The following is a 12908-nucleotide window of genomic DNA, read 5'->3' on the forward strand; positions in this document are numbered from 1 at the left end:
GAAAATTTCCTCCTATACTTCACCATCGCAAAATTTTCGGGGCTATTTTAAGGGTGCTTTAGCGAGTTGACGCCTGTAAAATGGGGTATGCGTTACAAACCATCATTATGATTGATCGCATACAACAATCTGTTTTTTAAAAGTACCGGTAAAGAGTTTTAGCCTAGTATATCACATCTATTTCTACACTAATTTTTTATAACTGCAATTAAATTAAAACTTCTAGGAAGACAGAGTGATCATTGAATTATCTGATTTATTTTCAAGTTTCCGAAACAGCAGAAAACTAACGAATAGAGTTCAAAACGCCAAAACGGACCACGCTTGAAAATCTGTCTTGAGTGAGAAAAATGTCCGAGCGGATGCGAAAATGGAACATTGTTACGTCACTTTTGCATCTTGCTGATTGGCCAATGTCACGAAGTAAACAAGGAAGTCGATGCTCGGGGAAAGGGAAATCCGGTTAACCGTCACAATAATATCCGGATATCATATAGCGAAATACCTCTCGGTTATCCGTTATCCGGGTAATCCAACCCTAGCTACGACCCTCGCGCTTTGACCAGTGCCGGTACCGAATCGGTGAAGTATGAACTTCTGCGGCGATGGGACTTTTGAATTATCAAGTCAAGTTTATTTTATCCAACCAGATAGCTGATTTCAGCGTGACAGGTGGTCGCGTACCGGTATATCACAACAAGTTATTTTGTTGTTTATCTTTATAAAATATACGGTAAACTCTCTAACTGTAACGAGCCCTTTTTAGTTTTTCGAACAGCAATGCTGTTTGATTTTGTAGGCCCTATATGTGAATATTATTGAATTATATGAATAGATTTTGTATGTTAAAATCAATTTATATCTAGACAGCCAAATTGGTAAACTTATGTTATATACTTCTTAATTATATTGTATACCTATAAAGATTCTCAAGTGTTTTACTACAAAATTTCCAAATTTTAATAATAGAACCGGTACGGTAATCAAAAATAGCAATATGTTAAAAATTAATAAGACAAATTTTGGTAGACTATTCGTATAGTCATGTAGTTCAAATAATCTGGTTTTGTAATTATTGAATTTGGTTAATAAATCCATTGTACATAAAAGTAAAACTGTATTATTTCTGCATTTATTATTGCGGCGATGTGGCTTATCGTGCTAAGTGTTAGGAACACGCTCGCCACCGCACCTCTAATTACTCTGAGTGGGTTTGAATCCCATGCGGGATGGTTATGTGCGAGAGGATTGCTGACTCCTCGCCGTCGTAGGGTGGTTCACGTAACCGCTGGTTACGGCTTCCTCCACCATCAAGTCCATGCTTCCGAAAACAAATAACAAACTAATCCCATACCCGACATGGAATGGCAACCGGACGAGAGGATGTGGTTCGCCATATGGCAGTATGGTTAAGCGGTGTTGTCGACATTCCTCTCCCCCAGGATAAATATGTAAATCCTTATAACACAGTGATAGCATTTGAATTATTATACATATTGACATAACAATCTTCAGATCTTCAAAATATATAAATACAATTGATTTTGCCCACTCTGCCAGTAACATACCTCTACATCGTAGCATTACAATATATGACTATTATTGAGTCCCGTGTAGTTTCATACCTCAAGTACTTCTTTCTAGTGGGCGAAGCATAACTATTTTTGCACATGTCAATCCTAACCCCCACCTGACTACTCCATCCAAAATGCCTGAAATGGCATCTGCGCCGACGATAAAGAACTCGCTAACGGCAGCGATCTCTCTCATATTGGGATCGTTGCTTGCTTTTGGATGATGGAGTCAAGTGGAGGTTAGGATTGACATATGCAAAAATTTTTATGCTACGCCCACTAGAACTACTTGAGGTACGAAACTACACTAGTATTTTATATTTAAACTTGCTTTATTAAGCTAAGCATAAAGCTATAAACCAGAAGAGTTACAGAATGACAATGACTTCTGAAAATGATGACATAGATTTTGGGAAGCTTGAAATAGAATTGGAAAACGCTATTGCAAAAGATGAAAAATATCAAAGGGAAAACGATGCCAAATTTAGAGCAGTTCATCAAAAAGTCGCCTCATATGATGAATTCCGAGATATTGTTCTTGCATCACATCTTAAACCTTTGGATAGGAAAGATATTAGTGGCGGAATGAAATATCAAGCCTGGAACACATTAGCTTCTGCAAAATCTCAATCACAATCTGACATCGACGTAACTGAGACAGTTAACTCATTCAAAATGCCTAAAACTTCTGCAGAATTTGATAAAGTTTGGAAACATACTTGCAAATTACCAGCACAAAAATTCGATCTTCTAGGTAAAATTGGATCTGATAAATTGAAAGATTTGTTTAAAACGGAATGTCCTCTTGGGGAAATTATCTCAGTTATAAAATCTGCAGCTACATTTCCGAAAGATTGTGACATTGTTTTGGAAATTTTCGATGTTATGAGTAATACAAAAAGATTTTTACTTTCATTAGACTTCCTTGATAAAAATGAAAGGAATGATCTGAATGAAATTTTAGCAGAACTCAAAGTTAATATTGACAATAATGAAAATTCAAAAAAGTATGATTATGTCTCGGTAAAATATAACTCAAGATAGTAATTAGATACATAAAAAATTTCATTGTGATTTCATCTGATTGTATTGTTTTATAATTATCTTGCATTTAGATTTAGTTCATTAGAGAGAATGATTACAATGAGAAAATATTTTAAAATTTTAACTTAGTTTGATTTTACCTCTTTGGCAATTCTGAAATACAGTACTTTATACATGTATTTTGTCACCTGGATATTTCAGGATTGATTTAAAAAAAATATGTATTATGATAAAATGTAATTCTTACAAGAAACAATCTGCAATCCTTTTGATCTTAATAATGATTCCCACTATAGCTTATAGTAATCATATCTCATTAATGCACTACTGTTTAAAATCCTTTGATTAATGATACATTTATTGATTTATATAGGTTTGTCACTATATTATTGATATATAGTGTTAATCACGTCTTTGCACCTTATAAATATACATAAGAGCATGATTATGCCACTCCGAATATAGTTAATCCGGTTGAATATGCTACACCTGTTCTTTGTTATTGTCATTCACAGCTTGTATTTTTGCATGTAGGTGTGTAATAGGAGGTAGTTGAGAGCTGTAGGAAGTTTGAATGCATCTTAAATTATATCTTCATGACTATTTGATTTTTTGAAAATAGGAAAGCTATTTTTGTTATGTATATTCTGTTTTTTTTTTTATATTTTCTAGTGTCTATATATAATGTCTTGGTCATCTTATAGACATTGACGGTCATTTGTGCAGTGCGCACTTTGATGCAGTGTTTTTAGACATTTAGGTGAGTGTTGTTTCTATTTTTTTCAAATGTACTAAATCATAACTATAGCAATAGACAGAAATATTCATAGAGCTCTTTGTATGATATTTTTATTATTATTCTTGGGTGTTTGATAATTTTCTTGCACAAAATATACATTATTTCTCTGAATATTGGTCATTTATGCAGAAATATTATGATCTTCTGACATGGACTTGATTTTGTTGCTAAGTGATTTGGTTTCAATTTTGAGTGTCTGTTTTGTTACAGTAAACTGTGTTTCTAGCTCTTATGTGTATATAAGAGCAACAAGAAACTTATTCCATTGTGTGGATTAAGAGAAAGACGCCAAAATATTAATCAAGCATCAGTTGTTGATGTTGGTATCTGACCCGGGGAAAATTTTTTCATATCTGACATTTCTAATTGTTCAACTTGATATAATTACTTTTATTCCTTGATACATCTCTGATTACAAATTCCCTTTTTTGGTATAAGTATATAATATACCCAAGCACAATATCCTATTTATATAAATCAGCTTATATTTCAGTGCAATTCCTGCTTTTGCTCCGACATCATGGCAGAATATTTGATAAGTGGCGAGACTAGCTACGTTCCTGTAGATGGGCTCACTGCGCCACAACTTTTATCTAATGGTCAGGGCCTTACCTATAAGTAAGTATGGCGACTTGGTTTGTTGATTCTGTGACAGTGATATTAACAACTGTGATATGTGATATTAGACAAAGTACTAGTATAATCTAATGTCATTAATTATTACAGAAAATATATGTGTTGTGAACCACAGGAAAATTTAATGTTCAACCCATATTGTAATGCTAATATACAACATGGATTAAAAGGACCAAATAGTTATTTATAAACTCTGTCATTGAGATGACCTCTTTGGCAATAGTGTTGATCTACATCTACCACTCGGGTCAATTGACTTCATGATGATTCAGCCGTATCTTTAATGATGATATTTGCTGATTTGTTTACTAAAATAAATAAACATGTCATTTGTTTAACGTGCTGTCATTGTGTGAATTACATTTCTACCAAGTGGTATTTTATTTCATATTCCAAAGTTGATATTTGTTGACTGGTGTAGTTCACCTCTTACCATTTTTGTAATTGTAACTGACTAACTGTAATAAAGTGATTGTAGAACATTTTTTGAAAATGTTCTGTCTTAAATCTCTGTACACATACATTATGTTCATTGGCATTCACAGTTAAGTTTGTAAATGCCAACTTTCTGACAATCTTCGATACATACACTTTATCATGGCGTGTATGATAGTTCAATCACCAAGTTATCACAATTCAAACATACAGTACTCCACACATTTCACATGTTCAGAGATGGATTATCTGGCTATTTTTTCTCCTTTTTGTTCAGTTCAGGCCAATAATAGTGATGAAATATCAAAAACTATTTACTGGATAATTTGGTGTTGTATGATGTTGTAACGGATTGACAATTATCTATCATTGTACACTCATATAATGTCGTTTTCCTTTTGTTCAGTGATTTTCTACTATTACCAGGATCAATTGATTTCACCGCCAGTGAAGTGGTGAGTTATTTAATAATATAGTAATTTGAGTAACATATAATACATGTAAAGTAACAAAATACCCACTTTTGCTTCTGGTAGTGAAATGCTTTCATACACACTGCACATTTTAAAATGAGTACAAAAAATATTCTAAACAACCCAAACAGTCATTCAAGCGAATGCTCATTATATTAGGCAGCAAAACTGTTCTCCCTATCAAATTTACACCATTGTTTGTCAACTAATTCCTATTACACAAATTTTTCAGTAATGAGATATTTAGAAGTTGCTATTGATTTCTTTTCTTAGTTATTGTTATTCAATAATTATAGATTTCATATTGAATTTCACTAATGTTGCATCCTTGTCATTGCATATCATTCTATGTGTTAATAAGGTGTAATTTATATTCTTTTATTCACAGGATTTAACTTCTGCATTAACCAAAGGAATCACATTGAAAACTCCGCTTGTATCATCACCTATGGATACTGTTACAGAAGCTGACATGGCAATTGGGATGGCTGTAAGGACTCTAATAAATATATAGTCGTTCAAGTAGGAAATCTGATTTCGGTTATTAATTTTCTTGGTGATTATATATATATATTTCCAGCTGATGGGAGGGATTGGATTTATACACAACAATTGTACACCAGAATATCAAGCGGCACAAGTACGAAAAGTGAAGGTATATTGATCTTTCATTATTATTTAATATGCTGTATCGATAGTCCCCATTCATTCATCTTTGAATTATAAAAAAAACTATATGCCCTTCCATGTAAATGGTACATTTTGACGTAATTTTTTTAAGACAATTTTTCGCTTGTGAAACATGGCTAAACCAAACATGGACATAAATTTTCGTCCCACCAATTGCTCAAGCAAAAATCCAAGGTATTCTTTGTATTGACGGTAAACAACTCAAGACTGAACATGTGATCCTATGTAACATAACTACCGGTAATCTTCTAAAAATACCTTATTGTCATAGAAATGATTGAATTTTTTTCTAACAAATTTTCCTTTTTCTAACACATGTTAGATGTATCCACACTTTAACTACAGATCAGTGGTATTGAGAGCAAGTGTAAGAACATACATAACTGTTTTATTCTCCAAAACTCAGAATCATAAGGGATTTGAATTGAAATAACCTCACAAAAATTCTTGAGTAGTAAATGAGGTTATTTAACTGTTGAGAGTTGGACTTCTAACATTCAGTTATATTCAAGTAGTGCAAGTGTGCAACATTTAAATTATCTTGCCTACAAGTTTCATTCAAATAGCAATGACAGTGAACATTCGATTGTCCCATTTCTCATGATTCTGAGGTTTTTCGGTGATATTACATAAAAGTTTGAACACTCAGCCTATTTTTTACTTTTTTGCATGCTTTCAAGAGGTTTAATTTGGTGAGTAAACTTGGAAATAGGTTTGCCAAGATTGCAATATTTCAAACCTTTTCCTGCACTTGTTTATTTCTGTATGATATGACTTAGTTATGTATATACAATTTTAAATTTATATATTAAATGATCTTTATAAAGCGTATCATTGCCGTATAACACAGCTATTTGCTCGAATACAGTTGATTATTTTTCTCTTATTATAATTTTTCATTCCCTCCATCTTATTATATATTATTTAACATAGTGAATAAAAAAACTATGTTATACAAGAATTTTTGATGACTTAATTCTGGAATATGCAGATGAAATGCAGACTGTATATTTAGATCATCTCATCATCATTTTTTGTTCAGTTTTTCTGTAAATGGCTCATTTAAACATGACATGTTCATATTTATAAAACCAACAATAACCTTATGTTAGTAAAGAGTTTTCCAGTGCTGTTTGGCCTGTTTCATATTTTATACTGTCAATATTAGGAATCAAATTATATGGCATTAATATTTTGGTGGGATTCAAATCCATGTTGTGGAGTATTGGTACATCCACGAAACTCTTTTTAGTGTAATAGTATTTTACTTGGAATATTATTTCATCATAGTAGCTATTGTCTAGGCCAAATAAGATCTAATAATATTAATATTTTGTCCAGAAATATGAACAAGGCTTCATACAGAATCCCATTACACTGGGACCTAATGCTACTGTTCGTGAGGTCTTCAATGTGAAGTCCACCCATGGGTTCTCTGGAATACCAATTACCGAGGATGGAAGTGCGAATGGAAAACTATTAGGCCTAGTTACTTCTAGAGATGTGGATTTTCTCAAACCTAAAGATTATTCAACCCCAATTTCTGAAGTCATGACTCCCTTGTCCGATCTTATTACTGCATACACATCAGTAACACTAGCTGAAGCAAATGATATTGTTTCAAAGAGCAAAAAAGGTTGGTTTCTTATCTATGGTGTTCGTATTTAATGCAAAATGTAGGAATGTTTTTATAATCCTCCACTGATTTTGTTCTAAGGTAGATGAGGTGTGTGGAGAAATTGTGTGTAATTTAATCTTCAATTGTAAAGCATGTTCTGTTATTGAAAATTTATTTTATATTTTAATCAGGCTTACACTTTCTCATTGTGTCAAAATTATTTCGGACAATAATAAACCTGCTGTGACAGTTTATTCATTATAACTAAAATATGGCTTTAATGAACTAAAACACATCATATTCAACAGTCAACACCAAAACACAACAACATGCAGCGTAATTTGATTTAGTCATTGAATATGACCAAACTTATCGAGCAATTGTCTAATCCACGTAGCTGCTAGTAACAGGTACAATGAGACATACAGTCCATTGCTTTTTATGATATAATCACTGATTGCAACACAAAGAACAGTAATAATGATGTACTATAAACAGAGGAGTCCCAAGTGTAGCACACTGTACTAATTCTCATAACAAAACTAGGCTTATACTTACAAGTAATAATAGTTCATGCCTGATATCTATTTCCATATTCAATATTTCATATATCTCAATTTTTATTCTTTTGACGTTTCTGTTTTTTGTCATTTTATATGATTTACTCCAACTGAATATTCTGTTATTTTATTGCTTGGGTGGCTGACATTCGTCTATCCAAATCTATCCAGTCTCTTGGGATTTTGTTTTGGAACCGGTTCTTAATTACTAATCAATCATTATGACATTTAATTACTTAGCATGCTTATTTTATCTCTTAATAACTTTGATAATTATGCTGCCCTTGCCCTATCACACGCATTGTAAGATTTCTATACCATCCAATGCTCGTGGTAATTGTTATATTTCTCATATAATTTGTTCAATTTCGTTATCATTTCAAAACTTAACACCGAAAGTCCGTAACATTAATTGATATCATGACATGACTCTAGACCAGGGTCGGCCAACCTTTTTGGCCGACGGGCCATATTTAGTTTACTAATAATTGCGCGGGCCACTTAACATGGTAATTATGTTCTAGTTTTGCTACACTGACCAAAAGTTAATGAAAAAACAAACAAAACCCTCGCACCAAACTTTCTCAATAATAAGAAGAATAAAAAAACGAAAATACAGTAAAGTCAACAAAGTTTTTTCTACACATAGACATTTTAGTGTGAAGTTTGGCACTGTTTTTCGCTAACAAGTTTGTCAATATTCGCTGAAAAGGACGATGTAGCAATGCGAAGCGAATTTTTCATATGACTGTCAGAAATTAGTGATCTCACAGGGGATTTAACATGGTTCATTTGTGAAAAAACTTGCTTGTACGAGTACGTGCTGCAAAATTATGAGGTGATTAAAACTGCCATTCTGCCCAAGTGTGTGAGCTACTATTCATGTATCGATATCTTCCAGTTGGTGATGGCACTCATGGCTCGTTTGAAAGGGCTAGCAGAGCGCATTTCAGGAAAATGAACAAATTGTTTGTATCAAAGCTTCATATTAACTACATCACTCGAAAAATAAAAGTTATACTCAATTTTTTTTTATTTAATTTCGAAAATACAGCGTGGGCCACTCGAAACTCCTCGGCGGGCCACATGTGGCACGCGGGCCACGGGTTGGGCGACCCTGCTCTAAACATTAGCACAGAACCTATGATACAAATATTTCATATATTTAGCGGCTGAATATCCCTGTTACAGAATAGATAATATACCATTGGGTGCCTACTTATGATTACTTATTTAACTATAATAAATATAAAACTTGATATAAGTATATGTTAGCTTGTGTTCAATTTGAAACTATTGAAGTACTTACAACTGTAATTGTTGTGTTTTAGGAAAACTTCCAATTGTAAATGAAAATAATGAACTGGTTTCATTGATTGCAAGAACAGATTTAAGGAAGAATCGTGATTTTCCATTGGCTTCGAAAGATAAAAATAAGCAACTTCTGTGTGGAGCAGCAATATCAACAAAAGAAGATGATAAAATAAGATTAGAATTATTGGTTGAAGCTGGTGTGGATGTCATTGTCTTGGTTAGTTGTAATAACGTTTGCTCATTTATAGGAGGTATTGATGGCTGAGGTGCAGATCGTTTTTACACTATACATATACATTACATTATAAATTGTAATATACTATAGTTATATAAATATAAACTCAGAAAGAATTAGTTAGTTATTCTGTTCTGTAATTCTAGGGATTTGGATTACTCCGTGAAGGGCCATTGGGCATTAGAGAACAATAATGCTTGAATATATATTTAAACGATGGTGCAATGAGTATCTGCAGTAGAGTATGGGCCCTACAATCATTTAAATTCTTCAAATCTAAATTACAAATGATGTTCCAACAAAATTTTGGATCGACTGGTCAATTACCTGAAGTAAACCAATTTTTTCGTATCTACAGCAATAACTTGACCATCTGGTTTTACTCACTACACTATCTAATATCCCAGCATTGGTTTCCTAGAATTATTCACAGAAAATAATTTAGATTTTTACCAATTGGAGTACATATCATTTATAACGAAATAATGAACTGCAAAGAATGGCAAACTTGACATAATGAGCAAGAAATTTGGTTATTTGAATCGTCAATTTACTTTTTTCCCAATTTTTCAATTGCTTATTAAATTTCAAATTTTATTTAATTTATATTAATTTAACATTACTATAGTTCTAAAAATTATTGTTTTATTTTCACTTGCATTCTAATACAATAGGATTCATCACAAGGAAACTCCGTGTTTCAAGTAAATATGGTGAAATACATCAAACAAAGATATCCAGGGTTGCAAACTGTTGGTGGAAATGGTAAGGAAGATTTCATACGATTTAGCACTTGAATGTTTCTTTTATTTTCTCATCCATAATAATAACTTTTTCAGTGGTTACTGCAGCGCAAGCAAAAACTTTGATAGATGCTGGAGTTGATGCTCTCAGGGTGGGAATGGGAAGTGGATCTATTTGTATCACTCAAGAAGGTTAGAAATTGTGTATATATGGCATTTTTTTGCATACAAAAAATAGGAAATGTTCAAATGTTATTGAACATGAAGTGGGCATTTTGTTATTAGGTTGATGTTGTTGTGAAAAAAAGCTTTTCCTCTTAACTACAGAACCAATTGCTTTTAAATTTTCAGAGGTTAAAGCTTGTGGTTGTCGCTACAAGGCTATTGCTTTTATTTACTTCGAAAATATCTGTGGGACCTATGAAATTTTTGTTTTTTGTGTCATAAATTGAAAATTGTGTGCCTTGGTTCTGTGATCACATCTCGGTGATCTGGTGGACAGACTACCGGTACTGTAAAATATTTGATACTGCTCCGTTTCAATATATTTGAACATTGCTCTCTTGTTTCTGATATTATTCTTTAGCTACGTGGAATTCCGAAGACGAAGTTTTACACCCAATTCAGATATTAATAGATTTTATAATAACATGATATTTACTGATATATACCGGTACTGGCTTGTTGTAAATCTTTAAAGATTTGTGATCATTTACCCCCATGGCTCTAAGTATTCATCACTACAGCTGGATAATCATTTCAAACATTCCAATGCTTTGTTTGTTTCAGTATTTTATTACAGAACTGAACTTAATACTTTGTCAAGTGTAACATCAAGCGCACTTGTCTAGTCTCAATAGGTTATAATGATAGAATGAGATGGATACTATAAAACCTAATGGCTGTTGTCAATGGAATATTATAATTATTTTTTTACCAGGTGCTTTTGACTCGAAGGTCAATGGGTCGTTTTGTAAGTTGGGATAGTGTGTGTTATAGCATGTCACATTCGCTTTTCAATTATGTGTTGCATTTCAAGCATTACTAATTTTATAGCACTTGATAGAAAAAGCCTAAAAAATCCTTGATGAGTTTTGACATTGATTTTTGATTTAGAAATTTTTCTTACTGATGGAACCATTGGGATGATTTGAACACCATGTTGGTTTTTAGAGGATTGCAATGAGATCATGAATTGGTTCATGTCATCTATCACTAATTTGATCAAGCTATATTTCATCTTATTAGCTCACTTTATATCAAAAGTAGTTTTTCAAAGTAGAACTCCGTGAAATTTTTTTGTGTATATCACTAATTAATTTGCAAAATATGCTTCTCAACCTGACGCTATAGAACTACAATGCTAGACTAAACTATATGTCCTTGAACTTGGTCATATCATGATCAATGGCGTGATGGATAACTTGCAAGAAATCAGCTTGTCTCACACCCTGACTGTCATTGTGTAATTGATTTATACTAAAGATGCTGTTGCAATAATAAAGTATGTTCATTAATTCGGTCTTGAGGAATTTGAGCTTGAAGTTTTCTGATTTTTGATTGTAACATACTTAATCTAGATTTACTGTTACTAATCTAGGTAGAAATTAATAATATCAATCATCACCAATAATTGTTGTTATTAAACTGAATAGTTCCCTATCTATTTGTATTTACTGGAGAATTCAGAAAGCAAAACAATTTTTATTTAGTGTCACCCTTTGCTTGCTTCGCAAGTTTGTGATTTACATTTTGAAATGTATATAGTTCAGAATATCAAAAATAACTGATTTGTACAGGAAAACATACTGTAATTCTTCAATTTTAAAGTGTATTTTTCTTATTTGTTGAAATAGGAAACACATTTTGTAGTCTTAACATAACCACATAACATATCGATAAATCACAATGTTTATGTATATTGATGGAATTTGATTTCATAAACAAAACCAGTTTTTATGGAAATTATATGCAAGAGCTCATACCAACATCATTCTCAATAACTGAAGCAGATAAAAATCTTGCATTTCATAAGAAAAATAGTTAAATTTATTAGCAATATATAGATTCTGGTTTCCAGAATACACAATACTCATGCTGCTAAACAACACTGGCTTGAAATTTTTGGCATCTATTCTGTTTATTCTTATTGGCAAGCAGTTACCATGGCTTTTTATTTTTATTCCCATAGAATGGTCGTGATATGTTAATTGTGACCGGCTTTTATATTGCATGGCATGATTTGATCAGATACATCACTGATCGTCGTCTTTTTATCGAATAATATTCTATTTTTATTCCGTTTATCCCAGTGATGGCTGTTGGACGTGCTCAGGCCACAGCAGTATTCAAAGTATCAGAATATGCCAGAAGATTTGGAGTTCCTGTTATTGCAGATGGTGGAATGCAGAATGTGGGACATCTTATCAAAGCACTGTCTCTTGGAGCTTCTACTGGTAAGTCATAGAGGAATTTATCAGAGTATTGATATATCTTCGGCTCATGAGATTGTAAACCAAGACACAAGCATATAACAACCATCATTACCTAACTATCCTAGTGGATGCGATCATATAAAAGTCAAGATGCAAATCCTTCTGTGGTTTATTGGAAAGCTCACTTCGTAAACCCGAGATTGTTATGCGATTCTTTCATTCAAGCCTGGAGTTTCTGTAATACTGTCACCATTTCCAGGTTCCAAAGCTGTTGGATGCAGCTACCTATAACTTATTTTCTTGGATTTCAAGTGTTCGTTTGCGCATTGCACCAAGTTATGAGAGACGGAAG

The 12908-nt window shown here is 32.7% G+C and overlaps 2 protein-coding genes across 6 annotated transcripts in view; both read left to right on the forward strand.

Moving 5' to 3' along the window:
* Positions 1-12908, forward strand: part of LOC120345456 (inosine-5'-monophosphate dehydrogenase 1-like) — a 149280-nt gene that overhangs the window by 134241 nt on the left and 2131 nt on the right. The window contains exons 2-13 of one of the 5 annotated variants that reach the window (XM_039414909.2): positions 3289-3378; positions 3911-4035; positions 4895-4943; positions 5350-5451; positions 5542-5616; positions 5974-6018; positions 6993-7287; positions 9161-9360; positions 10053-10143; positions 10218-10313; positions 11062-11094; positions 12434-12577. In XM_039414909.2, coding sequence (XP_039270843.2) covers positions 3938-4035; positions 4895-4943; positions 5350-5451; positions 5542-5616; positions 5974-6018; positions 6993-7287; positions 9161-9360; positions 10053-10143; positions 10218-10313; positions 11062-11094; positions 12434-12577 — 1228 coding nt within the window. In that variant the 5' untranslated portion in view covers positions 3289-3378; positions 3911-3937. Of the gene's footprint in view, positions 1-3288; positions 3379-3910; positions 4036-4894; positions 4944-5349; positions 5452-5541; positions 5617-5973; positions 6019-6331; positions 6344-6992; positions 7288-9160; positions 9361-10052; positions 10144-10217; positions 10314-11061; positions 11095-12433; positions 12578-12908 lie in introns of those variants that run through there. The other 4 variants (XM_039414911.2, XM_039414912.2, XM_039414913.2 and 1 more) reach the window with 4 other exon arrangements.
* LOC120345457 (dynein axonemal assembly factor 19-like) lies at positions 580-3282 on the forward strand. The gene has a single exon (XM_039414915.2). It carries the CDS (start codon positions 1950-1952, stop codon positions 2616-2618), a length of 669 nt encoding a protein of 222 aa, XP_039270849.2. The 5' UTR covers positions 580-1949; the 3' UTR covers positions 2619-3282.

This window comes from Styela clava, chromosome 8 (assembly GCF_964204865.1).
Source record: "Styela clava chromosome 8, kaStyClav1.hap1.2, whole genome shotgun sequence".
Taxonomy (NCBI): Eukaryota; Metazoa; Chordata; class Ascidiacea; order Stolidobranchia; family Styelidae; genus Styela; species Styela clava.

Excerpts from the sequence above, each read along its gene's own strand:
- LOC120345457 (XM_039414915.2), top strand. The coding sequence starts at position 1,950 with ATGACAATGACTTCTGAAAATGATGACATAGATTTTGGGAAGCTTGAA.